Raw genomic sequence first — 25883 nt, 5'->3', positions numbered from 1 at the left:
TGCCACGACCTAGGTAGTTCAGTACCGTTCAAGTCGGTTACCTTGTAGTATCCTTTTCCTAAGACTCCACGTATCTTATATGGCCCTTTCCAGTTAGCAGCAAGCTTTCCTTTCCCAGACTTGTTGACTCCGATGCCATTTCTAATCAAGATTAAGTCGTCCGGGGTGAAACTTTTTCGAATGACTTTCTTGTTGTATCTACTTGTCATTCTTTGCTTCATCGCTGCTTCTCTTATTTGGGCTTGTTCTCGGACTTCAGGGAGTAGCTCGAGCTCTTCCTTGTGCCCCTGTACGTTGCCAACCTCGTCGTAGAAGCTCACCCTTGGAATTTGCTCATTGATTTTAATTGGTATCATGGCTTCTATGCCATAAGCAAGTCGAAAGGGTGTTTCTCCTATGGCAGACTGAGGTGTAGTCCGATAAGCTCATAGTACTTGAGGGAGTTCCTCAGCCTATGCTCTTGTTGCATCTTGCAGTCTTTTCTTCAATCCTGCCAATATAACTTTGTTGGCTGCCTCGTCTTGCCCATTTGCTTGTGGGTGTTCTACCGAGGTGAACTGGTGCTTGATCTTCATACTCGCTACCAGTTTTCTGAAGGTAGAGTCGGTGAACGGAGTGCCATTATCAGTGGTGATGGAATAAGGTACCCCATACCTTGTGATAATGTTCTTGTAGAGGAATTTTCGACTTCTCTGGGCGGTGATGGTGGCCACTGGTTCTGCTTCAATCCATTTCGTGAAGTAGTCTACCCCCACTATTAGGTACTTTACTTGTCCAGGTGCTTAGGGAAAGGGACCTAACAGGTCCAAATCCCATTTTGCAAAAGGTCATGGAGAAGTTATGCTGATGAGCTCTTCGGGGGGAGCGACGCGAAAGTTTACATGCATTTGGCATGGCTGACACTTCTTTACGAACTCGGTGACATCTTTTTGCAAGGTCGGCCAGTAGAACCCGGCTCGGATGACTTTCCTAGCCAAAGACCTTGCTCCGAGATGATTTCCGCAGATACCATTATGGACCTCTTCCAAGACTTCTGTCGTCCTTGAGGTCGGGACACACTTCAATAATGGTGTTGATATTCCCCTTTTATAGAGGATATTTTTCACCAAAGTGTAGTTCTGTGCTTCCCTCTGAATTTTCTTGGCCTCTTTTTCCTCTTCGGACAGGATGTCGAATTTTATATATTCGATTAGTGGGTTCATCCATCCGAGGTCCAATCCGGATATTTCAAGGATGTCTTGTCTGCCCTCCGTTTTTTTAACTGAGGGTTCTTGGAGAGTTTCTTGGATCAGGCTTCTATTGTTCCCTCCTGGTTTGGTACTAGCTAAATTGGAAAGGGCGTCTGTGCTGCTGTTGAGATCCCAAGTTATATGTTTGACCTCGGTTTCAGCGAATTGCCCAAGGTATTCCAAGGTTTTGTCTAAGTACCTCTTCATGTTGAGGTCTTTAGCCTGATACTCTCCATTTATTTGGGAGGTCACCACCTGAGAGTCGCTGAAGACTACTTTTGTTGCACCGACTTCTTCTGCCAGCTTTAGTCCTGCAATCAAAGCTTCGTATTCTGCCTAATTGTTGGAAGCTGGAAATTCAAATTTGAGGGAGACTTCCACTTGAGTCCCTTCTTGGTTGACTAGTATTATGCCTGCACCGCTTCCGACTTTGTTAGAGGATTCATCTACATATAGCTCCCATGTGGTGGAGGCTTTCTCTTGATCTCCTGCATATTCTACCACAAAGTCGGTGAGGCATTGGGCTTTGATTGTCGTCCGAGTTTCGTACTTTAAGTCGAACTCGGATAGCTCTATGGCCCATTGAACCATTGTACCTGCAATATCCGTCTTCTGGAGGATTTGCTTCATGGGTTGGTTCGTTCGAACTATTATTGTATGAGCTTGAAAATAAGGCCGTAGCCTTCGAGAGGCTACTATTAAGGCATACGCAAACTTCTCGATTTTTTGATACCTTAACTCAGGGCCTTGTAGAACCTTACTGGTGAACTATACAGGATGCTGCCCGACCAAAAGTTGTGTGAAGGGGTATGAATTTCAGTGGCTTTATTGGTGTATCCCCTAGCCCATATAGGGTGACAGGGTAAGCTCTTAATTCCTTTTCATCTAACCCCATCTTAACAAATGGTGGTTTGAAAAGGATGTCGGCTGAGCTTTTCTGATCTACCAGGGTTATGTGAAGATGGGCGTTGGCAAGGATCATAGTTATCACAACTGGATCATCATGTCCAGGAATGATTCCTTGCTCATCTTCTTTGGTGAAAGAAATAGTTGGTAGGTCGGGAGGTTTGCCTCCGACCTGATAGACTTCCTTCAAGTGTCTCTTGCGAGACGACTTTGTGAGGCCACCTCCGCCAAATCCTTCCGAGATCATGTGTATATGTCTTTCCGGGGTTTGTGGTGGTGGATCTCTTTAGTCCTCGTCATCTCGTTTCCTTTTGCCATGGTAGTCCGACCTTTCCATGAGATATCTATCAAGCCGACCTTCTCTTGTCAGCTTTTCTATCACATTTTTTAGGTCGTAACAATCATTTGTTGGCTGACCATATAGCTTATGGTACTCACAGTAGTCGCCACGACTCCCCCCCCCCCTCTTTTTTTTGATGGGCCTAGGGGGTGGTAGTCTTTCAGTATGACAAATTTCCCTGTATACATCTATCAGGGAAACTCGTAGAGGAGTATAAGAGTGATATCTCCTATTTTTTCTTGGGCTCTCTTTCTTTCTCTTTTGATGAGTGAGAGTGCCCAGGTCGCCAGCTCGGCTCTCGAAGTCTGGCATTTTTCTCCATGTTGATGTACTTCTCAGCTCTCTCCTGTACATCACTTAGGGAGGTCGGATGCCTTTTCGAGATGGACTGGGAGAAGGGACCTTCTCGAAGTCCATTTACTAGGATCATAATCACTGCTTTCGTGGGTAGGTCTTGAACCTCCAAGCACGCTTTGAACCTCTCCATGTAGTCCCTCAAAGGTTCTCCAACCTCCTGCTTTACTCCCAGGAGGCTTGGTGCGTGATTTACCTTGTCCTTTTGGATTGAGAATCGCATGAGGAACTTTCGCGAGAGGTCATCGAAACTAGTGACCGACCTTGGAGAGAGGCTATCAAACCACTTCATCGCTGCTTTAGTGAGAGTCGTCGGGAAAGCCTTGCACCGAGTAGCATCAGAAGCGTCCGCTAGGTACATCCGACTTTTAAAATTGCTCAAATGATGCTTTGAATCCGTGGTTCCATCGTAGAGGTCCATATTAGGGCTTTTAAAGTTCCTTGGTACTTTTGCCCTCATAATGTCCTCACTGAATGGATCTTCTCATTCCAAGGGAGAGTCCTCTCGGTCACTGCGAGAGTTTCGACTTTTGAGAGCGGACTCTAGCCTTAGGAGCTTTTCCTCAAGCTCCTTTCGTCGCTCGATCTCGCTCCTCAGATTTTTCTCTGCTTCTCGTTGTCGTTTCAGCTCTTGCTCCAACTGTTCTAGCCGTCCCTGGTGGCCGTGGAACAATCCCATGAAATCAGCTGCATGGGGTTGTCCCTCTTTTCATGATTCGCGCCCTTCAGAGGAGTTTGCCTTCAGGTTTTTCAACCCTGAGGTGCCTTCTCTATGTTGATTGGTCACCCCTTGGTGAGTATCGATGTCCTCGTTGTTGTTTCCAACGCCCTGATTTTCTTGTTCAGAATTGGACGCTATGTGGCCATCTTCATGCGATCCGTCCGCCATTACTGGTTGATCTCTCGGGTCCCCGGCAACGGCGCCAATGTTACGATGGGTAATCAGAGATTGATGGGATGGACTTGTAAGGTTGGCCCAATTGCTTGAAGGAAGAGGTCCCCGACTAGGTTCGCGTTAGGGAGCCGCCGTCCGAGTTGTGTGTGTGAAGGAATGGGGGGTGGTTCCTGCAAAGACACTCCGATGCCTAAGTCAGCAAAGGTCTAAGCAAGTTTAGAGAGTATTGGAACTTAGAGTTACCTGAGGAGTGTCAGTGTATTTATAGTGATGAACCAATAACCATTGTTGGAGTAGTTCCACCTTTTAAGGAGGATAACCGTCCTTTTATCTTAGGGAAGTTGAGATATGGCTCCTGGAAGTGGGTTGAGAGATTTTAGGAGCAGTTATTTATTTGAATAAGGATTATCTGCCAGCTAATCTTCGCTCCCGACTTCCTTAGAGCAAGTCGTCGTTGGATCCGATTTCTTGAGAGAAGGTCAGTGTCGAATGAGGGCCAATTTTTAAATTGGACCTTTTATTTAGATCTGAGCCTTAGTGTATGAACATTATTATTATTATTAATTTTCAAATATTTTAAGAGGCTGTAGATTGTGTGACGTAGGCAGGACCCATAAAATTAGAGAGACACTGGGGAAGGAACTGACCTGCAATCTGGCTCGTGGTTCGCTGGTCATTGGAGACTAATTTTTCTAGGTTTAATTTCTGTACTCCCAGGATTTAATTTCTATACTTCCAAAATCGAAAGGTTTGATTTCTATAATTAACACCTCAGTCTTCTATGATTCTGATACAATATAAAAAATAAAACTAGTCATTTGAATCTTGTGATAATCTTATAATTAGGGAAAAAAGAAAACATAATTTTTGCTTATAGCTCTAGTTCTGACATTTGTATAATAAGACTGTGATTACTAAGAATAGCAAAAATACCTGCCAAAATAGGTACCACATATATTATCGGCGATGAGGTTTAACGGGACGTCCCAAAATTTCTTCAAAAAAGAATGGAAGTCTTTATTAGCGTTCCAAAATTTATTCACACCTTTCATTTTCAGATTTCTTTTTAAATCAATGATTTTTTTAATTTTTATAAAATTTATAATTTTATGTGCAACAAATATTGTATTAGTATATAATTATATATTCTCTTATATATGATATTTTAATAAAAGATAAATTTCAAAAATATATAGTAAACCTTTTAAATTCCTGAGCTATTTTAAACTCATGAATATAAAAAATTAAAAATCCCATTTACTTCACTTTATTTTCCCACGAAAACCTTTCCCTTCTTTTTTCCTTTGCAACTTACAAATACAACCTAACGATTTATTTATAGGAAGCAGTATCATTTGTTCGGACAATTTTAGAAACTAAACCCATATGCAAAATCTTATAATTAGATTGCAGATTAAATAACTACTTGAAAAATAGCAATACTATTCCCATATTGATAGCATCGCTCCCTTTTAAATATGTTATTTTATCTTCCAAAACTATCCACAATTCTTATGGATATAACAAAACTCAGAAAATGTTATGACAAAGAATGGAAGTAGTTCTGAAAAAAAGATTAAAAAAATACATTATTAAGATGTGACTATCAATTTGAATGGCATTATCATTTTCTTAACTACAATTACTATTTATTCAAAAAAAAAAAAAAAACTACAGTTACTATCAATCCGTAAGTATATATTACATCCTTTGCAAATGAATTAGTAATTGTTTTTTGGACATAGGATCAGTAGTGTGATTCAAAAGTATATCTTACACCCCCAATGCTACTTTTTTGGTGTAAAAATATAAGTGGATGCGAATATGTTTTTAATTATAAAAGAAAAAGACTTGCGACTCATCACTCATCAAAATTACAGGGTCTATAAAGGTCTCTTTTGGGAACATCCTACCAATCTTAATTTTTAAAAATGGGAATAGCCATTACATGTTTGTGCACATCAAACATGTCATCATTCATATTCCAGGCTATAAGTTTGGAGATAAAGTTAAATATTAATGCAACTGATTAAAGAGTTTATAATAGACCTCTTATATTGACGAGAGCTTTACTATATTTGTACATTCTATAGGTCGAACACATTGGATTTACTATATAAAACCTACCAATGCCAGTCAATGGCGAGCATTTCCAGTCACCGGAAAACTCATCGATCAGTTGCCAATGATGCGTTATCATTTTCAGAGAAAGCAGCAACATTGATATTTTCAGGGACAGCAGTTCGACAATCCGTGTTATTGCCTTCATTAACCTGGTCATCAAGTGCCAAATCATGAAAGAAAAAGGATGTATTCAGTATAAGATTGAGTATAACATGAATAAACGATGCACTATGCGGGGAAAAAAAATACCGGCTCGGGTAGGGCAAGCGTGTGTTCCTGGTTTCTCTTGGAAAGGTCCCTCATAGTACCCTGCATAGTTCCATAATATATTTACAGCTCCCTTGATATAAAAGATGAAACATGAGAGCAAAAAAGAATTTAATTATCCTCTAATGACTCCTCGGGTATGATTAATTGTGGGGTAAAAATGGGATAAAGATTTTTACAGAAGTTGTTATGTAAAAAATTACATATAGAACCCATCCATGAAATTTTACCCTTTCAACCAAACACACCCTTAGAAGAAAATGATCCATTCATATGCTGACATGCAATTAGTTATCCCTGGAATTTTCATAATCCCAAATAGGGTGAGAAAATACCACATTTTTGTTATAAGAAAGGACCACACTTGATTCACATAATTTGAAAGAAAGTTCAAGCTAATTCTACAAAGGAATGAAGTACTGGATCTTTACTCTTTGATGTATTGTCAAAATCAAACAACCCTATAATAGAAAAAGGGTTCTTTTACCCTGAAAAAACCATTTGGAGAAAAATACCTACCCTATTTGACCAAAATAGCCCACAAGCATTGCAAAGTGACCTTGGACCAGATGGCCCTCTCCGCATCATTGGGGTGGCTTTTGAACTTATGCCACAGTGTGTACATCTACATAGACATGCAATGAAAAGAGAGGGTTAAAACAAAAAGTCATCCCATGAATCAAACGCCAGTACCAGAAAGCCACACACATCCACAGTTGAACAGTGGTGAAAAGAAAGTTTGGCAATAAGATCACAGGATGAGATAATACTCACGATGTTTCTGATTGAACAGCATCTTGCATTGACTCTTGGTCTGAACCACAACTATTAGCTCCATCTTGTTTCTTAGATGAAGTAAATTGGCCTTTATTACGTTGCATCCTACATTTAACAATCAGATAAGAAGCATTGGCTATTAAGTCCAACAGCTACAACAATGAGCAACAAAAAGAACATGTCAAATATAAATGATGTGCAAAATCTTATGAGAAGATGAGTCTCCTCATTTGTTAACATTATATGATATATGAAGTACCAAAGTTCTTGCTCAGAACAGCAAATTATCAGGAGACACATGCTATTTGCTATCACAATACTAAAACTATGCACATCCCAATACATATATCATGGCAAAAGCAACCAACTCTCAATTAAAAGGTTTCATCAATTAAAAGGTTTAACCAGCATAAGAAAGAAAAAACCTTTATTAACCCCCCAAAAGGAAAGCACTATCCTCTTGATTGTATGTCATTTAACAAAAAACATTTAGCTCTATAACAATCATCAGGAAAAAGAAATAAGGGCTAATTTTCAAAATTTACTGTTTGAGATTTAAGCTAACTAAAAGCACATTGATTTTTTCCCATTTCGGCCAAATACTTCTACAAAAGATTGACAACACTCAGCCCAAAACCAATCACCAAAGAACCAAACAAAATATTAAATAAAAGGTCAACCAAAAGACAATGCAAAACATGTGATACTAGTTCTGAATGCACCCCACACATCATTACTTTATGTTCCCTCTGAACCTGTAAAATGTCAATAATATTGAGTACGTTAAGCACTATTGTACTATAAAGGATTTGACTGTAGAAAGAACCTAGGACTTCCAAATAGATTTTATCAAGGTGGAAAGAGGTTGTATCAGATCATTAAGTTAGGAACTCAGAGAAAGATTTGCAACTACATACAGAGGGGTAGGGAGACCATAACCTTTCACTCAAACTAAACAAAACAAGAACATTCTCAAGGAGGCCCAAAAATCTAGGAAACCAAAAAAATGTGGAAGTCCCAAGAATGTAGATTCCTAAACTTTAATAAAGTTCTCAATAGGAGAAAGGAAGATATGCAATAAAGGGAAGACAAGACTAATTAAACTAGGAGCTTCGTATCCAAAGGTCTATCCAAAAGTTAAAAGTGCATTTTATATAAATATAATGATGCAATGTAATCATAATAATAATAAAATTAAATTAAATATAAAAAATTGGTGATGTAATTTGGTTTTCAAAATGGGTAAAGTTATCTTGCTATACAAGTTTTGTAAATTAACCATGTTTAGGCTTCTTGACTCTGCATCCTGTTAAAGTGAAAAATAAATTGGATCATGAGAAATAACATAGAAGACCAAAATTGGGCAACAAAGTTCCTTTTCCCTTTCTGATATGATGTCTAAATGGAAGATAGGTAAGAAACAACTTCAAATCCAAAGGCCTGTTTGAAACACACAGATTCGTGTCAACTGAAAGCTGAGGTCTTGTGCATTTTACTTCTATGTAAGCATGGGGAGGTACGACAACTTCAGTGACCACATGCTACAAGACTTGTAGATTTGACACGATGGGTGATCTATTCTAAAATCTAGGGACTAGATAAATCAATTGCAGGTCACCAACTATACTTCGGTATCTGTCTAGATAGACAATGTGTTCTAGCCAGACTCTGTCAGCTGTTGCAATAGCAGGGTAAATGTGATAAGACCGAATAACTTATATAATTTCTCAAAAAGAAGCAAAGAAAGAATTCATCCCCAAATTCAAATCATTATTTGCATGATGAAACAATCATATGAGATCCATAGACTTTTTTAAGCTAACAGAGTGAATAGTAACTTCATCTATCAATCTAACATCTGAGGAGATTCTATTCGGAATCAGACAATCATATGAGGTTCTATCAATCTAACCTGAGTGCAACTTCTTGACGCACACTATATCTAACTTTCTTGTCGAAGCATCGCTCTTTCCTCTTCTGTCTGAACCTATTCAATGATGCCGCTCGATGTGGCTGACTGCACCTTCCAGGGAATTCCACTGCACCCTACATGCCCACCATCACCATTAGAAAACAAATGAACTAAACTGTAATTGAATTTATTTAGCTAAAGCTTTATATACATATGAATACTTCATGTGATTAAGAACAAAATGAGTAACTAACCATAAGAGATTGTAACTAAACATAACTAACAAATTCCCCTAATAAACTGCACACGTACCCTCTGATTCTGAGGCGATAACTCTGCACATTGCGAACCCGACGAAGGCATTTCGCACCCTCCCAACAACAATAACACCGCTTGAACCTGTTAAGTTAAAAACCAAAGGCAAAATCTAATAGTTCCTTCAGTGGTATTATTCTTGACACAAAATTCTGAAATATCACAGCCCCAGAGAACAAAGAACTGAAATTTGGGGGCGGGGGATTAACATTGAAAAAATAAAAAGCGTGCCTTTTCGGGTGTAACGGAATCAAAGACATAGACTTGGCCACGAAACGAGAGCGTGAGCTGGCTAGAATCTTCACAGGGAATTATAGACATGTCGGGGCCTCCGCCACCGGAAACGTACACGGTGTCGGCATCTTCGACGACTCCGCCGGCACCGTCCTCGAGGCCGTGGGAATTGTAATGATTGTGGTGGTGGTTGTCGACGGAGTCGGAAGCGGCGGCGCCGTTGTCTTCGGCGGCGGAAATCTGGTTGGGAACGTTCATGGAGCCGTACATTGTTGGATATAGGGTAGAATTTGGGATTTTGGACGCATTAGAAGGGAAAAGTTTCGGGGAGTTGGGAATTGGGGGCGAAACCCTAACCCTAACCCTAGTTAGAGAGTTTTGGGGATTGTGAGAGTGAGAGTGTAGGTGGGAATGTTATGTCACAGTGAGTGAGTGAGTAACAAATGGCGAATGTATATAAATATGTCTTGAAAGCGAAAACTGTGTCTGGTGTGGTGTGTGTGTTTGTCGAGGCTCAACACAGAAGAGTGAGGTGAAAAGAAGAGAAGAGAAGAGAAGATAGGGGGCAAAAGTGATCCCAGTGACAGAGACACCCGCCTTCTCTCCTTTCTTTGTTCTTTTCGATGCGATTGTGCATCTTAAAATATTTTTTTTAAGATTAAATTATATAATTGGTCATCTTACCTTTATTGAAATTATAAAAAAGATATTATTTAATTATTAAAATAAGTTAAATAAATTTAAAAATTAAAAAAATTTAAATTATTTTAAAATTATTAAAAAAATAATTAGATAAAAATTAAATATCAAACAAAAAATATTATAAAATTAACTAATTATAAATTGGTTTTTAAATTTAAAAAATTTACAATTGTGTTCTTAAACAAAATCTAATACTAAACTATTAAAAGAAGGATATCGGTTAGTCGAATATTTAAAAAAGGCATAAGAATTACTGAATTAGATTTAGTATTTTTTATTCTGCAGACTTACTTTATTTGTGCTTCCTCATTCCAACCATTCATTTATTTCATGTTTAATTCTATTTACCTTTTTATCCGTTTTTATTTGTATTTGTTTCTTTTGCTTAAAGATCCTTATTATTTCCTATTGCATTTATGAACTTCATGTAACGATCATTTATAATGTATTTTGTAATTATTGTCACCTGGATCTACGACTTTTATATATACGAGAAGTGTTATACATACAAGTCATTTTAGTTTATAAATCTAATAAAAATGACACTCACTCATATGAATGTATTAACATGCGTGCTACTTAACGATTTTCATAGCGTGCTTCGCGTTCTTTCTCTTCTTCCTCCTCCTCCTCCTTCTCCTTCTCCTTTCTTTGCGTTTCTCTTCCTTTTTTTTCGCCTGTTTCATCTTCATTGTCGTTTTTTTTTATTACTGTTGTTGTTGCATATTTTTTTCCTTCTTCTCTTTCTATTAATTTTACAACATTATGTATTTTTTTTTCTTTGTTTGATTTTTTCCTCCCAAGAAGAATTATGAAAATATGAAACAAGAAGATGAAGAAGAAGAAGAAGAAGAAGAAGAAGCAGAAGATAAGGAGGAGGAAGAGGAAGAGTTTTGAATTATGCAGAACTTATCAGCACACATACACCAAAAATTCTTAAAGAATATACCCAAATACCTTCGTGTTACACCCAAATTTACTGCAAATACAGAAAAGTGTTTCCTCTGATGCTGTATTTTTTTCTTCTTCTTTTTTTCCTTATTTCTTTCTTTCTTTTAGTTGAACGAATGTAAGTTCATCCTATTTCAAGTAATTTTGTACCATTATGTATTTCTTCTTCTTCTTTGTTTGATTTTTTTATTTTTATTCTTGCTAAAAGAGTAAAACAAGAAATTTGAGAAGATAAAACAAGAAAAAAAATGAATAAGAAAAAAAAAGAAGATGATGATGATGATGATAATGAAAAAGAAGAAGAAGAAGAAGAAGTAGAAGATAAGGAGAAGGGAGAAGAAGAGTTTTGAATTATACAGAATTTATCAACACATATACATAAAAAATTCTTAAAGAATACACCCAAATATCTTCTTGTTACACCCAAATACAGAAAAAATATTTTCTTTAATGCAGAACTTTTACATTACATTCAATTCAAACCATCAACGATGAACAACAATTTTCACAAACAAAAACAACATTATTCACCTACAGAATCATAAACTACTAACGAAAACATTAACTATAATCGAACCATACATCGGCCACTTGATTGGATTCAAAATAATCAATTTTCTTTTGGTTCAATTGACAATCTGAACTTGAACTATTCATCATCTTCAACAACGAGATAACTGATGATGGAAGAGAAGGAGAAAAAAGAAGGGGGAGAAGAAATTCTAATGAAAAAAGAAGGAGGAAGAAGAGGAGGAGGTGGTGTTGGTGAGAGAGTAAAACAAGAAGAAACTTGAGAAGATAAAACAAAAGAAAAAGACAAATAAGAAAAAAAGAAGAAAATGGTGATGATGATGAAAAACAAAAGCAGCAGCAGCAACAGAAGATGAGGAGGAGAGAGAAAAAAATTTTGAATTATGCAGAACTTATCAGCACACATACACCAAAAATTCTTAAAGAATATACCCAAATATCTTCGTGTTACACCCAAATTTGCTGCAAATACAAAAAAAAAAATGTTTCCTCTAATGCTGCATTTTTTCTTCTTTTTTTCCTTATTTCTTTCTTTCTTTTAGTTGAATGAATGTAAGTTCATCCTCTTCCAAGTAATTTTGTACCATGATGTGTTTCTTCTTCTTCTTTGTTTGATTTTTTTTATTCTTGTTAAAAGAGTAAAATAAGAAGAAACTTGAGAAGATAAAATAAGAAAAAAGATGAATATGAAAAAAAAAAGATGATGATGATGATGATGATGATGAAAAAGAAGAAGAAGAAGCAGCAGAAGATGAGGAGGAGGGAGAAGAAGAGTTTTGAATTATGCAGAATTTATCAGCACACATACACAAAAAATTCTTAAAGAATACACCCAAATATCTTCATGTTACACCCAAATTTGCTGCAAATATAGAAAAATATTTTCTTTAATGCAGAACTTTTACATTACATTCAATTCAAACCATCAACGATGAAACATTATTTACCTACAGAATCATAAACTACTAACGAAAAAATTAACTAGAATCGAATTACACCTCAGCTACTTGATTGGATTCAAAACAATAATCAATTTCATTTTGGTTCAATTGATAATCTGAACTTGAATTATTCATTATCTTCAACAATGAGATAAGAAGGAGAAGGAGGAAAAGGAAGAAAAAGAATAAATTCTAATAAAAAAAGGAGGAGGAGGAGGAGGAGGAAGAGGTGGTGGTGGTGGTGGTGGTGTTGGTGACGACGATAACAAAAGAACGTGCGCGCATTGATTGAAATCTGTTAAATTAAGAGGCGCGTGAAATATGCGTGCGTAAGACCTGCGCGTGAGAGTGATTTAGAGAAAAATAACTTGTATAGTAAAATAGCTTTTATATATATATATATATATATATATAGCCTGCCTTTTTAACTTGAGTCTAATCTTCTATTTTGTCACATGCGTAATTTTAATTAATAATTTTTTTATAATTTTCTTTTGAATTCCTTCAACATGTATCTTTTTTATCTCCTTCGATAATCGTAATTTCATTATGACCCATACCTTCTGAGTTTAAGTTTATTTGGTGATATTTGTTTCAAAAAACTCGGTCTTCACTTTTTAATTTAATGCCATGAGATGTCATTATTACAATATGGTTTCCTTATCCTTACTACACTTGAATAAATATGCATACATTCGTTAAAATTGCCATCTTCTCCTCCTATCTATTGATTTTTGTCTTTCCATATGTGTTAAGAATGTATGATAACTACTTTCAGACTCCTTCTTTTTTTTTTCTGGAAATTAATCCTGATATGGTTATATACTATCATTCAGTTGATCTCATATATTGTTTTTAATTTTTAAAATAGTTGTATTTATTTTTCAGTTTTATTTTTGTGTCACCCATGATTCTCATTTATATATCATTTTTTTCTTTATGTCATGATATAAGTTCAGGATGTTGGAGAGATTCTTATATTATTCTGTAGGAGCTTTAAGAATGTTATCTCTAATTTTGTATTCTTCATCGATGCTAATGGTGATGGAATCGACATAACAATTCAAAAAGGAGATCGTACTGCTATAATCGTTCAAGGTTATAAGCAGCTATTGGAGAGATATCATCTTGACCATGGTGGTTGGTTGAAGGTGAAATACGTTGGTCGTGACAAATTTCTTATTGACCATGCAATGACCACAACATGTACGTAGTTTCTAATTATATAGTCTCAATAAAGTCTTTATTGGATAAGAAGAAACTTTTCATCAACGACATCAATGTGGACTCAACTCCCCGTGCATCTAGATTAGTTGATGGGGACTTGTACGTTCTTTCAATTAGTGTAGCCTAGGCATTTCGAAAGTGTTAGAAACAAGAGAGTTATCTGAAGAGTGTATTATTCAGTCTATGAAAAATGTACAATACATAGGGGTATTATAGGAGCTAGAAGAATCAAAGTAATAAAAGCATACAATCCTACAATTAATATACAGATATTCTATATAAATATAAACGATACTAATTGATCTAAATTGATTCTAATTATTCTCTAACATTCCTCCTCAAACTCAAGTGGGAGCTAAGGATACCATCTTGAGTTTGGATACTAGAGTCCGGAAACAAGTAAGATGATGAGCCTTCGTGAAGATATCATATTCTAATCCAGAGTTCCAACAACAACGAGACGAAAAGCATCAATAAGGAGACGTTGCCGAACAAAATGACAATCAATCTCAATGTGTTTGATGCGTTCATGAAACACATTATTGTGCGCAATCTGAATAGCATTGCGATTGTCACAAAAAACATCGGTTGGGGATGACTGAGGAGCACCCAAATCTGCAAGAAGCCAATGAATCGAGACAACCTCAGCAGTGGTGTCAGCGAGAGCACGGTATTCAACTTCTGTGCTTGATCGAGCAGTGAACGTTTGCTTCTTAGCTCGCCAAGAATTGAAAGCGTCGCCAAAAAACAAACAATAACCAGTAGTAGAACGACGATCAGTGGGATCACCAGCCCAATCAGCATCTATGTACGCCTGAAGGGATAAAGATGAATGGACAGAAAAATAAAAGCCATGAAATAGGGTGTCTTTGATGTAGTCAAGAATGCGAAGAACTGCCGCATAGTGACTAGTACGAAGAGCTGACAAGAATTGGCTAAGAACATGAACTGGATAAGTGACGTCTGGTCAGGTGACAGTCAAGTAGACGAGACCCCCAACTAACTGTCGATAAAGAGTGGGATTATCCAAAACAGTGCCATCCATAGAAGTAAATCGAGCATTAGGCTCAAGGGGAATAAACTCAGTACAACTATCTGTAATTCCGGCGTGAGCAAGAAGATCTGAAGCATACTTAGCTTGAGACAAGAGAGTTATCTGAAGAGTGTATTATTCAGTCTGTGAAAAAGGTACAATACATAGGAGTATATATAGGAGCTAGAAGAATTAAAGTAATAAAAACATACAATCCTACAATCCTACAATTAATATACAGATATTCTATATAAATATAAACGATACTAATTGATTTAAATTGATTATAATTATTCTCTAATAGAAAGCACCTTCTCATGATATGATTATATCCTTTTATTAGTCTTCATTTGAAAATCATCTATTGATGTCTTTAACAATGTGCAACCAAGTTTCTTTCATTGATCAGAATTATTTGTCTTTCATGCAAACTCTAGGATTTTTCTAATCATCTCATGAACTCGTTATTCAGAGATTTAGCCAATTAGGATGTACCCAAAACTCCTTCTAAAATAAACATCTCTCATTTTACTCCATGCGTAAAGGTAGTAGATGACTAGATGAGAATAATATCATATCTTTAGAAGACATCCATGTTGCACTGAACTATTTGAAAGTAAAGGTGACTAACCAGTGATGAATCCAGAAATTTTAAGTTGTAAGAGAAAACATATAGCACATAAATAACAAAAAAATCGTATAAACATAACAAAGCATATAAAAATAAATAACATAAAAATATTGAATATTAAATAATTTTTTTATTCATTATCAATATTGATATATTAATAAGTAATAACATAATTATTAATTCATTTTTTTATAAATTGAATACATAATAATAATAATAATAATAATAATAATAATAAAAAAATTTAATAAAAAAACTCAAAGATATAAACTTCAACTAAATAAATTTATTAATTTATAATGCTATGATAATGATTTTTTTATTTTTTATTAATTTGATTTAATATATATTTTTATCTTATACTTTTAGATATAAATTAAAGTTTAATTTTGTTATACTACTAGTGTAAAATATTTTATACATTTGTTCAATTAAGTCTATTTTTTTAGATGATCATTTACACGACCGATGTAAAAAATAGTTATTTTTATGACATGACATTACGTAATTGGATGTACGTGAAAATTTATTTACACTGATAATATATCAAAATTTAATTCTAAAATTAATATATATATATATAATAAAAGAATTTGCTAACTTGTACTCAAAGAAAACATGTTAAGAGTATAATAATAAAAAAATTTTAAATTTTTAATATATTTGATATGTTGAAAATGTAAGAACAAAAATAATTTCTTTAATATTTTTTGTCAAACCTTTTTTGTTGTATTTCCAAAATATACGCTTATAGTATACGTTAACAAAATTCTTGAAATATTTTGACACAAAAGTTGATGAGTAATTTTTTAATGTGGAACAAATACAATTTTTTAATGGGAGCACATATATATTTATATATATACTTTCATATATTTTTTTTAAAATAGTAGTGGGGCATTTGTCCCCACAAATGAATAAGTTGATCCGTCTATATTGCCAATAATAATTCGAATCCATTATCAGTAACCTCTTTTCATCCATTCTATCATATACAACTCTTTTGATTTATTCTATTGTTAAGGTTGTTACATCCTACTAGACTGAATGGTATGTATTTTAATGAATTTTTCATCTCAATTTTGGTCTAAAACTCTAATTTTCATGTCATCTAAGACATTTTGTTTCTTACGTTCTTTTTATCTTTAATTTATCAGTTACTGCCGGTCAAATTTGCAACAAAAAATTTTCTATTTAAACTTGATAAGATCAAAGTTAAATAAAGTAACGGATCTTTTTGCGTGATGAAATTTAGATGGAATTTTAAGAGGCCTAACGAGATATTCATCACAAAAGGTTAGTCTAGATACTGCAAAAGGTATAAATTAAAGTGTGCCAGTGTTGTTGGGTTTAGTATATCTTCTAATGATGAGACAGTAATGGATATTGCTATTTTGTACTGTTAGTTAATTATAATTAAAAGTTGTCTATTACAATTTTGTAACTAAAATTTTGAGATGTAAGGCTTGGCTATTACAAGTTAATGCCAGTATATATCATCAGCTGTATAATGTTCTTTTTATAGGATTATTTATGTTGCTGTTATGTGTAACCTACCTTTAATGTATTTTTAATGTTAGACTTATGTGTTTTTGATCGGTGTTTCTCTATTTGTCTCTTTTTATTTTGAAGATTAAGATTTTACCATTACTTAATTTGTTCCCTATATAATTAACATATAAAGAGCCTATATTAAACACATGTGCAAAAGAAAAAAATAAAGATGAGTAAGAAAATACATTATTTTTATTCCTTTAAGTAAAAAGTTTATCGATCACTTTAGCTTCTTTTTTTTTTCCTGCACCGTGTCTTGAGTTTTTACTATAATTAAAAATTTTATATCTATGAAGGAATTGTCAAATTATTAAATATATTATTAAAGGTATTACCTAATAAGAATTTATAATATTTAGTTACTTGGCATAATCACATTTTTGTTAGTAAAGTATTAGATATTTTATTAAAGATAAATTTTAAATGCATCAAAGTTATTTTTCATATGATAAAAGTAATACACTTAGAAAAATATTTTATATAATTTACTAATTATATGTGACTTTTACCATATTTTTTATTTAAAAAAATTATCTTATCAGTGACATGTTGTAGGAGTATTATTAATGTGACTTTGATTTAGAAAAAAATTATTGTATAATAAATATTATTTTTGTCTTCAACATTTACATTTTATTTTAATTTTATTTTTAATATTTAGTTTCAATTTTATTCTTAATGTTTTAATATATTTTACTTATATTCTTAAGTTGAACAATATTAATTATAACTAAAATAATTATTAAAGTATTTAATAAATAATAAATAAGACAACAAAATAAATGAATTATCTAATACAAAACCTTTAAAGGAAGGATTTTAGTTAGTAGAATGCTGACCTATCTTCAAGTATAGAGCATGTGGATTGAATTCTTTCACTACAAAATTCCTTAAGATAGCGACGGTTATTTTGCGACGGTTGTGTGAAATCGCCGCGAAAAAACAAACTGCGGCGCATATAACGGCGGTTAGAGGTAGGGGCTGTAATCGGCCATTTAGCGGTTGCATTTTGCGGCGTCTTTTCGAAAACCGCCGCTATATGTCTGCCGGGTGATTTATTGTTTTACATTTTGCGGCGGTTTAAACAAAACCGCCGCAAAATGTAAATTGCATTGTTCTCTTTAGAATAACCATCTGGGTATAATCTACTTGAGTAAAAACTACTATCTGAAGCTACATATTTAAATCATTGTTACTTAAACTCAACACTTTTTCTACATTCGTTTTACGTAAAAAAATTCACAAGTTACTTGTAAGCTATATATGTTAACTTATGTGAACAAATTTACCAATAAGATTTTCTTGATTACGTTATTGGCATTTAAAATTGCATTCAATCATGGATGTAAAAGAAGAAAATATAATTAAACTCTGAATTTATAAAGTTAAAATAAAGTTCTACAGAGCATAAATCAAAGTAGTTACTCCTCTTTGAAGTTAATGACATACTAAACCTAAATCAAGAAACTCTAAAAGTAACTAAACATGTACAACTGCAACCCAAATCATTAAATTAAGGAAATCAGCGTAACTGTTATAATAAAAGATCAAAATTTCTCTCCAACATCGTATTGACCTGGCGAAAAATACTCTATTATGAATCTATGGGCTTCACGTTTTAGAGGATCTGATATTTCATCTCCATACCATGGCATTTTATTCAGATCAAAGCACCTTTTCTTAACATGTATATCATCTTGTTTATCTTTTTGGTCTTCTAAAGTTTCATCCTCTTCATCCGGAACCTTATTCAAATCAAACTGCATGGATCTATCGATTGCGACAGAGGATACATCATCTAAATTGTCTTCTGAATAAGACTCTTCTCCATCTAGACTGTCAGGAACTATTTCTCCGGAATATTCAGGTAAGACTGAAAATATCAACATGCACATAACAGAATGAGTATACATAGAAGAAATTGAGAACTCTGGAGTTATTAAATACTGACTTAGAAAAATGCAAACCTATCTATAAGATGCTAAGACAATTTTAAAACTAAACACAAATTTTCGACAATTACCATCACCCTTGTTAGTAGTTTGGGTAATTTTCTTAAACAGAAGCTCTGTAGCAATTGTTGTGCTTGCAGAGGATGACGAAAAGTCCTCATTTTTCATCGATCCTGTTCCACCGTCATGTTATTTTCACTATTGTTTTCAAAACGTAACACTAGTGAAATTATATTGCGTAATACATAGCAAGATTATAAAAAATGCAACCCTAAGAAAAACAACAATTGTAGAAGGAATAAAGATTTAACGTAGACTAACTTTTTCGTTTTAAAATCGTTGAAAGAACCAAAAAGTCTACTTTTACTCATGAGAATTCACAATAACATAAATATTTAACTGCAAAAAAAAAAAAAAAAAACTACACAAGTATAAAGTAACCAAAGAAAACAACGTACAACGCTGAGTTTATTTAACTTAGTTTATGACAGAAAGATCACATTTAAATTACATTAAAATGCTTCATACAATGCATTACACGACATCATCAAAATTCTCTGAGGCATTTTCTATGAGGTCTTCTATATCTTCCTCCCTTGTCAACTGTAAATCTCCAATGTCACCTTCTACTGACATGTTCAACCCTGGCTGTGGAGAAAACCCAAATTCAGCTTCTTCATTCTCTTCTCCTATGTCATACAAATCCCTTGGTTTCACATGAACCACAACACTCCATTCTTTAGCTACTTCATCATCCACATAGTATACAAGCTGAGCTTCTGATGCCAATATGTACGGTTCATCTTCTTCACAATTTCCAGTGTGTATTGGACGAGAGAAATTAACGCTGGTAAGCCCCAAATGGTCTTGTTTGATGCCTCTACTGGTAGTGGTATCAGCCCAAACATATTTGAACAATACCACTGTGAAGGAACAACTGTAATTCAATTCAATTATGTCTACAATTTTTTCGTAATACGGAACACCACCAACAGCCACTCTATTATCACGCATGCTTACATAACTTCTTGTATTAGATGATACATATACTCCACTATTTTGTGTTTTCATCCCGTTTTCCTTTGTGATAGTTCTAAACTTGTACCCGTTAACATTGTACGCCCCAAAATGTCTGGCCTGAATCATGGGACCGCACGCAAGCAACTTCAGGTCTTTCGATTGAAGCGTACTTTCTATAAGAACCTGGAACCACATAACATTCATGCTTTATATTAAAATCGGTTTTCATATAGTACTAATTCCATGCTAAAAAAAACATTGGTCAGGTTAGTATTCTGTCAACCTTATGCTTGAACCACCGAGGAAATTCTGCATGGACAACACTATCTATCTTAGCTTGCGACCTTCTCTGATGACACAAGCTTCGCTTTGTCTTTTCCCTAAATGTACTTTATTGGAGAGAAGAAAATTAGTCCAACTAGTCACTGGGAGAAAAGAGTTATATTGGTGTTTTAGAAATACATGCGTATACTTACTCAAGGAACGGAACCACGGCATCACAGTTGACTAGCACATGACGATGAGCTTGATATTTTTCCATTGGAGTGAGTTCGAAATGCGAAACAGCCCCTAATGCTTTTCCAATAGCTGGGAACATACTTTCCCCTGAATTATGAAGAACGTCAACGGGCTCATCATCAACTTGCCCTGGTCGGTTGATTCTAGTCTCAATATTATCCAAATACCTAGAACAGAAAATAAGGATTTCCTCAGATAAATAGCCTTCTACAATTGAGCCTTCCGGTTGTGCCTTATTACGAACATATTGCTTCAGACGTCTTATATACCTTTTATATAAATACAATAAAATGCTCAGTATATACACAATTAATTGAACTGAATGTACTAAAGGGGTTTATCAGCAAGCTAACCTTTCTATTGGATACATTCACCTATAATGTACTGGTCCACCAAGAGTAACCTCATCAATGAGATGCACGGTGAGGTGAACCATGACGGTGAAGAAGGATGGAGGAAAAATCATTTCCATCTGACACAAGATTTGCACAACATGATTCTGAAGCTCAGCAAGCTGCATAGGGTTTATGACTTTCCCACAAAGTTCTCGAAAAAATGATGACAAATTTGCAATCACATTGGACACTGGACTCGGAAGTGTATTCTTCACCAAAATTGGGAGTAATTGTTCCATCAGAATATGACAGTCATGACTTTTCAACCCAAATAACTTGCGTTGTCGCAAATCAACACAATGAGCAACATTGCTAGAGTAACCATCTGGAAAGACCACATTCTGCAAAGTCTTCAGGAATACATCTCTCTGTGAATACGACATCGCAAATATTGCAGAAGGATATTTACCACCTTCCCCTGGCCATAATTTAGGCCTTATACCCATGCATTGTAAATCTCTGCGAGCTTTAAGATTGTCTTTTGATTTGCCGCTATCACTTAAGATAGTAAAGACCACATTGTCACACACGTTTTTTTCTATATGCATCACATCGAGGTTATGACGCAACATCTGATCCTCCCAGTACGGGAGGTCAAAGAAAACAATCTTCTTCTTCCAATGCGAGTCATCTTCATCTGCATCCTGACCATTGCGTCTTTTTTTGGATGTCATAGTTGAACTCTTCCCAAATGAAACGTGCACATTAGACTGTTGCCTCAATACATCTGTTCCGGATAACTTCTTTGGCAGATCTCTACCTTCGACCTGCCCGTCAAATCTATTCCGGTCTATTCTGTATTTGTGTCCCTGATTTATGACATATTCAAATTTGTTTGTAAATAGTCATTAATCCTATTAAATAATAAGACTTCAACTAATATTAAAACTAATTAATGTTTTTATGATAAACTAATTTAATTAGACTTAATTGATTAAAAAGTTAGATTATTTTATCAAAAAGTAATTCTAATATTCTATCCACATATGCCGTATCATGTAATGTGCCTTATAGTGTTCCATATAGATTTCATAATTTTTTAGTACCTATTTTTGGGGTATAGTTTGTATTCACTATTTGCTTTAAGGGACTCTTTATGCTGTTGAAGAACCGAAGATTGATGGTTTAGAAGTTATAGTAAACTCTCGTTGCAACTATAGTTACTAAACCAAGCAATCAACCTTTCTTACAAACGTTTTGGTTGTCACAAGTAACAAACCCCTTTTAAAATTGATAACTGAGTATTTAAACCTCGGGTCGTCTTCTCAAGAAATTGCAGGGAGGTGTTCTTATTATTGGTTATGAGTTTGTAAATTGGGGGTTTTTAATGTATAAGATAAAAAGCGAGAATAGTAAATGGCAAGAAAGTAAATTGTATTAAATTAAATAGATAATAAAACTCTTGGCAAGGTATAAGAACTGGAAGTCCTATCCTTATCAATTGTGATGAGAATTAGATTTTAATCCCACTTTATTAACCTCTAACTATGAAGGTAAATCAAGTGGATTAATTAGCTTAATCCTCAGGTCCTAGTCAATTCCTATGGAAAGACTAGAGTTATTGGAGCAACTCCCAATTTCAACCACTGCTTTATTTGACAGCTCAAGCGTTATCAATTACTTAACCAAAGCCAAAAGAAAGAATTCTAAATTAAATTCAAAGCATTCATGTAAATAAAGCAAAGCAAAATTAAATATGAAAATACCTCGAATTGCATTAATAAAAGAAATCAAATCTAACATGAATATAAAAGGAACATTGAACCTGTGATTGAAGTTGTAAGTTGAAATAATAAAGTTGAAATCCTAATTCTAATCCTAATCCTAAGAGAGAGGAGAGAACATCTCTCTCTAAAAACTACATCTAAAACTAAAATTGTGAATTATGAGAGCTTGTTTATGAATGGATGCATTCTCCCACTTTATAGCCTCTAATCTGTGTGTTCTGGGCTGAAAACTGGGTCAAAAACAGCCCAGAAATTGCCTCCTGCGATTTCTGTTACGTTCAGGTTGCAAACAAGTGACGCGGAGGCGTCGTCCACGCATCCGCGCGGATTGAAGTTCGCAGATGCGACACAGGCGCGTTATTCACGCGTTCGCATCACCTAACTTCGAAGCAGCTATGACAAATTATATATTAAATCGAAGCCCCGGACGTTAGCTTTCCAACGCAACTGGAACTGCGTCGTTTGGACCTCTGTAGCTAAAGTTATAGCTATTTGAGTGCGAAGAGGTCAGGCTGGACAACTTAGCAGTTTCTCCAACTTCTTGTATTCCTTCCACTTTTGCATGCTTCCTTTCCATCCTATGAGCCATTCCTGCCCTGTAATCTCTGAAATCACTTAACACACATATCAAGGCATCTAATAGTAATAAGAGAGGATTAATATTAATGAAATTAAGGTAAAAAAAGCATGTTTTCAATCATAGCACAAAATCGGGAAGGAAAATATAAAACATGCAAATAGTATGAATAAGTGGGTAAAGATTGATAAAAACCACTCAATTGAGCACAAGATAAACCATAAAATAGTGGTTTATCAACCTCCCTACACTTAAACATTAGCATGTCCTCATGCTAAGCTCAAGAGAAACTATAAAGGGGTGAATGGGGAAAGTAAGAAAGTATGAAATGCAACCTATCTATATGAATGCAACTACATGCAAAATGTTTCTACCTACTTAGTTAAAAGTAAACAAATCCTTCAAGAAGAAATATGAACTGGATTTCACTAATTCAAATCATGAAAATGAAGTACAAATAGACTTGTAAGAAGAAAATAGCTCATGAAAGCAGGGAACAAGGAATTGAGCATCGAACCCTCACTGGTAGTGTATACACTCTAATCACTCAAGTGTTTAAGGTTCGATTCTCTCAATTCTCTACTAACCTTGTTTTCTAAGGCTTGCTCTTCTTCTACCAATCAACAAAAATTTAATGCACAAATACACAAATCAAGAGGTCTTTTAAGGGTTGTAATGGGGTTAGGTCAAGGTAGGATTGTATTTGGTCAAGTGGACTAAAATCTGAATCCTTAATTAACTTAAACTTTTCCCACCTAACTTAAGACAATCCATGTAATCAAAGTACAAAACCTAACTGTCCATTAACCATGTTTTCCACATATTCATGCATTCTAATTTCAAGTACAGTACATATGCATTGCTTTCACCATTTACTTTTGGGCATTTTGTCCCCTTTTTATTATTTGCTCTTTTTTTTTCTTTTCTTTTTCTCACTATATATATATATATATATATATATTTTCTCAATGCATATGATTAAATTATTGGATGCATGAATCATGTCCTAAACATTTTTTTCACATTTTCAGAAAATTCTAACATACTCAATTCTCAAACCAAAATGTTTCCAAATTCAACTTTCCCCACACTTAATTCATGAGCACTTTCACTAGTCTAAGCTAACCAAGGATTCAAATTAAGGACATTGTTGTTTTCCGCTTAGAGTTAATGATGTGCTAAAGTAAAGAACAAAGGGGTATAATAGGCTCAACATTGGTTTGCAAAGAATAATGAAAGGGTAAGGCCATATGGGTATGTAAGCTCAGTGAAACAAAGGCCTCAATCATATAAGTGCATGCATACATTAAACCATGGAAATATAGAATTAAGCAAGACAAAGATCACAATTTTAGAGAGAACAACACACACCAAAATTAAAATATTGGTTGGTAAAATGCAACCAATCAAGTAGGCTCAAAATCTCACAGGTTTTGTGTGTTCAAGCTCTAAACTATGTTCCAGTATAATATTTCTTCAAACAAGTGTAACATTAAATTTTATTCAAATTAGTGAAATACTCTAAAAGGTTTCTTGAAAAAGAAAATATTACTTCAACCAAGTGGTAAAATATGCAAAAAATCAAACAGATATGCAATCAAACATGTAAATGCAATAACTAACAAGGAAAATAAAACAATGGTGTTGAAAAGAGGAAAATAGCTAACCCATGGAGATCGGTATCGAGCTCCCCACACTTAAAGATTGCACCGTCCTCGGTGCATGCTAAGATGTGCAAGTGGATGTGTTGCTTCAACTGACGCTTTTCTCATCAAGGAATGTGCGTAGGAACTTGTTTGTCTCTCCCATGTAAACGTCTTCCGGTTCTCTTCCTGGTGGCCATCCTGAAAGAAAAAGGGAAGAAAAGTAACCCAAAACAAAGATAAAAAACAATTAAAACATGGGTTGGTTAATGCCAAATAATGAGGGTCTCAATTACATGGTAGCTACAACATGCAAGTGAGAAAACAATAGAAGCACATGGCATACCAGTGGTGCAAAATTTTGCAACAATGAGGGAGTGTGGGTAAGGAGAGGTAATGTAAATTCATGTCAATGCAAAATTGATGCAAGTATAAAAGATTGGCATTGTTTTGAATAATATTACCTAACCAGAATAAAACAAGTCTCTAAGCACCTAAAATAATTCAAGAGAAGATGCAACAGTGAAATAAGAAAATTTTAACACCAAAGGAAAAATAATTAATTTAGAAAAGAAAATAAAAATATGCACAAAATTAAGATGCAATGAATGAAATATGCAAATAAATTAAGTGAAATAGAATGGAAGTGAAGAGGGATGAAGAAGAAGAAAGTAAGAAAAGGACGAAGAAAGAATAAGAAAAGATAGAAAAATTAGGATTAGAGAAGAAAAGATAAGAAAATTGGCACTAATCTGGATAGGTTGTGCTGGCGACGCGGTCGCGTGGGTGACGCGGTCGCGTGGTGCGCAATAAGGTTAGGCGACGCGGACGCGTGGGTCACGCGATCGCGTGACCTGATTTGTGCGATTGGCCCGAGTGTAGCCTCGCGGTCGCACAACTCTCTGTTCGAAACTTGGTATTGCCAAAATCCAGGGTGACGCGATCGCGTGAGTGGCCATCATGGGGATATGACGCGGACGCGTGAGCCATGCGTCCGCGTGGTAAGGCGTGTGCGATCAGCACCAGTCCATCACCACTCCAGCACAACTTTCGGTCAAGCACCCTTTTCACGTCGATATTCAGGTCACGCGGCCGCGTGGGTGACGCGGTCGCGTGGGAGGCCAATG

The 25883-nt window shown here is 35.0% G+C and overlaps 1 protein-coding gene across 1 annotated transcript; it reads right to left on the bottom strand.

The window, feature by feature from the left end:
* Window positions 1-5401: 5401 nt before the first annotated feature.
* Window positions 5402-9991, bottom strand: LOC112765047 (GATA transcription factor 25). Its single transcript, XM_025810906.3, has 7 exons — window positions 9351-9991; window positions 9117-9203; window positions 8805-8938; window positions 6890-6997; window positions 6635-6740; window positions 6098-6157; window positions 5402-5997 (listed from the first exon to the last, which is right to left on the bottom strand). Exons 1-7 carry the CDS (start codon window positions 9621-9623, stop codon window positions 5893-5895), a joined length of 873 nt encoding a protein of 290 aa, XP_025666691.1. The 5' UTR covers window positions 9624-9991; the 3' UTR covers window positions 5402-5892.
* Between the last annotated feature and the right edge of the window lie 15892 nt (window positions 9992-25883).

This window comes from Arachis hypogaea, chromosome 17 (genome assembly GCF_003086295.3).
Source record: "Arachis hypogaea cultivar Tifrunner chromosome 17, arahy.Tifrunner.gnm2.J5K5, whole genome shotgun sequence".
NCBI classification, from domain to species: Eukaryota; Viridiplantae; Streptophyta; class Magnoliopsida; order Fabales; family Fabaceae; genus Arachis; species Arachis hypogaea.
This window is presented reverse-complemented; position numbering and strand designations above follow the sequence as displayed.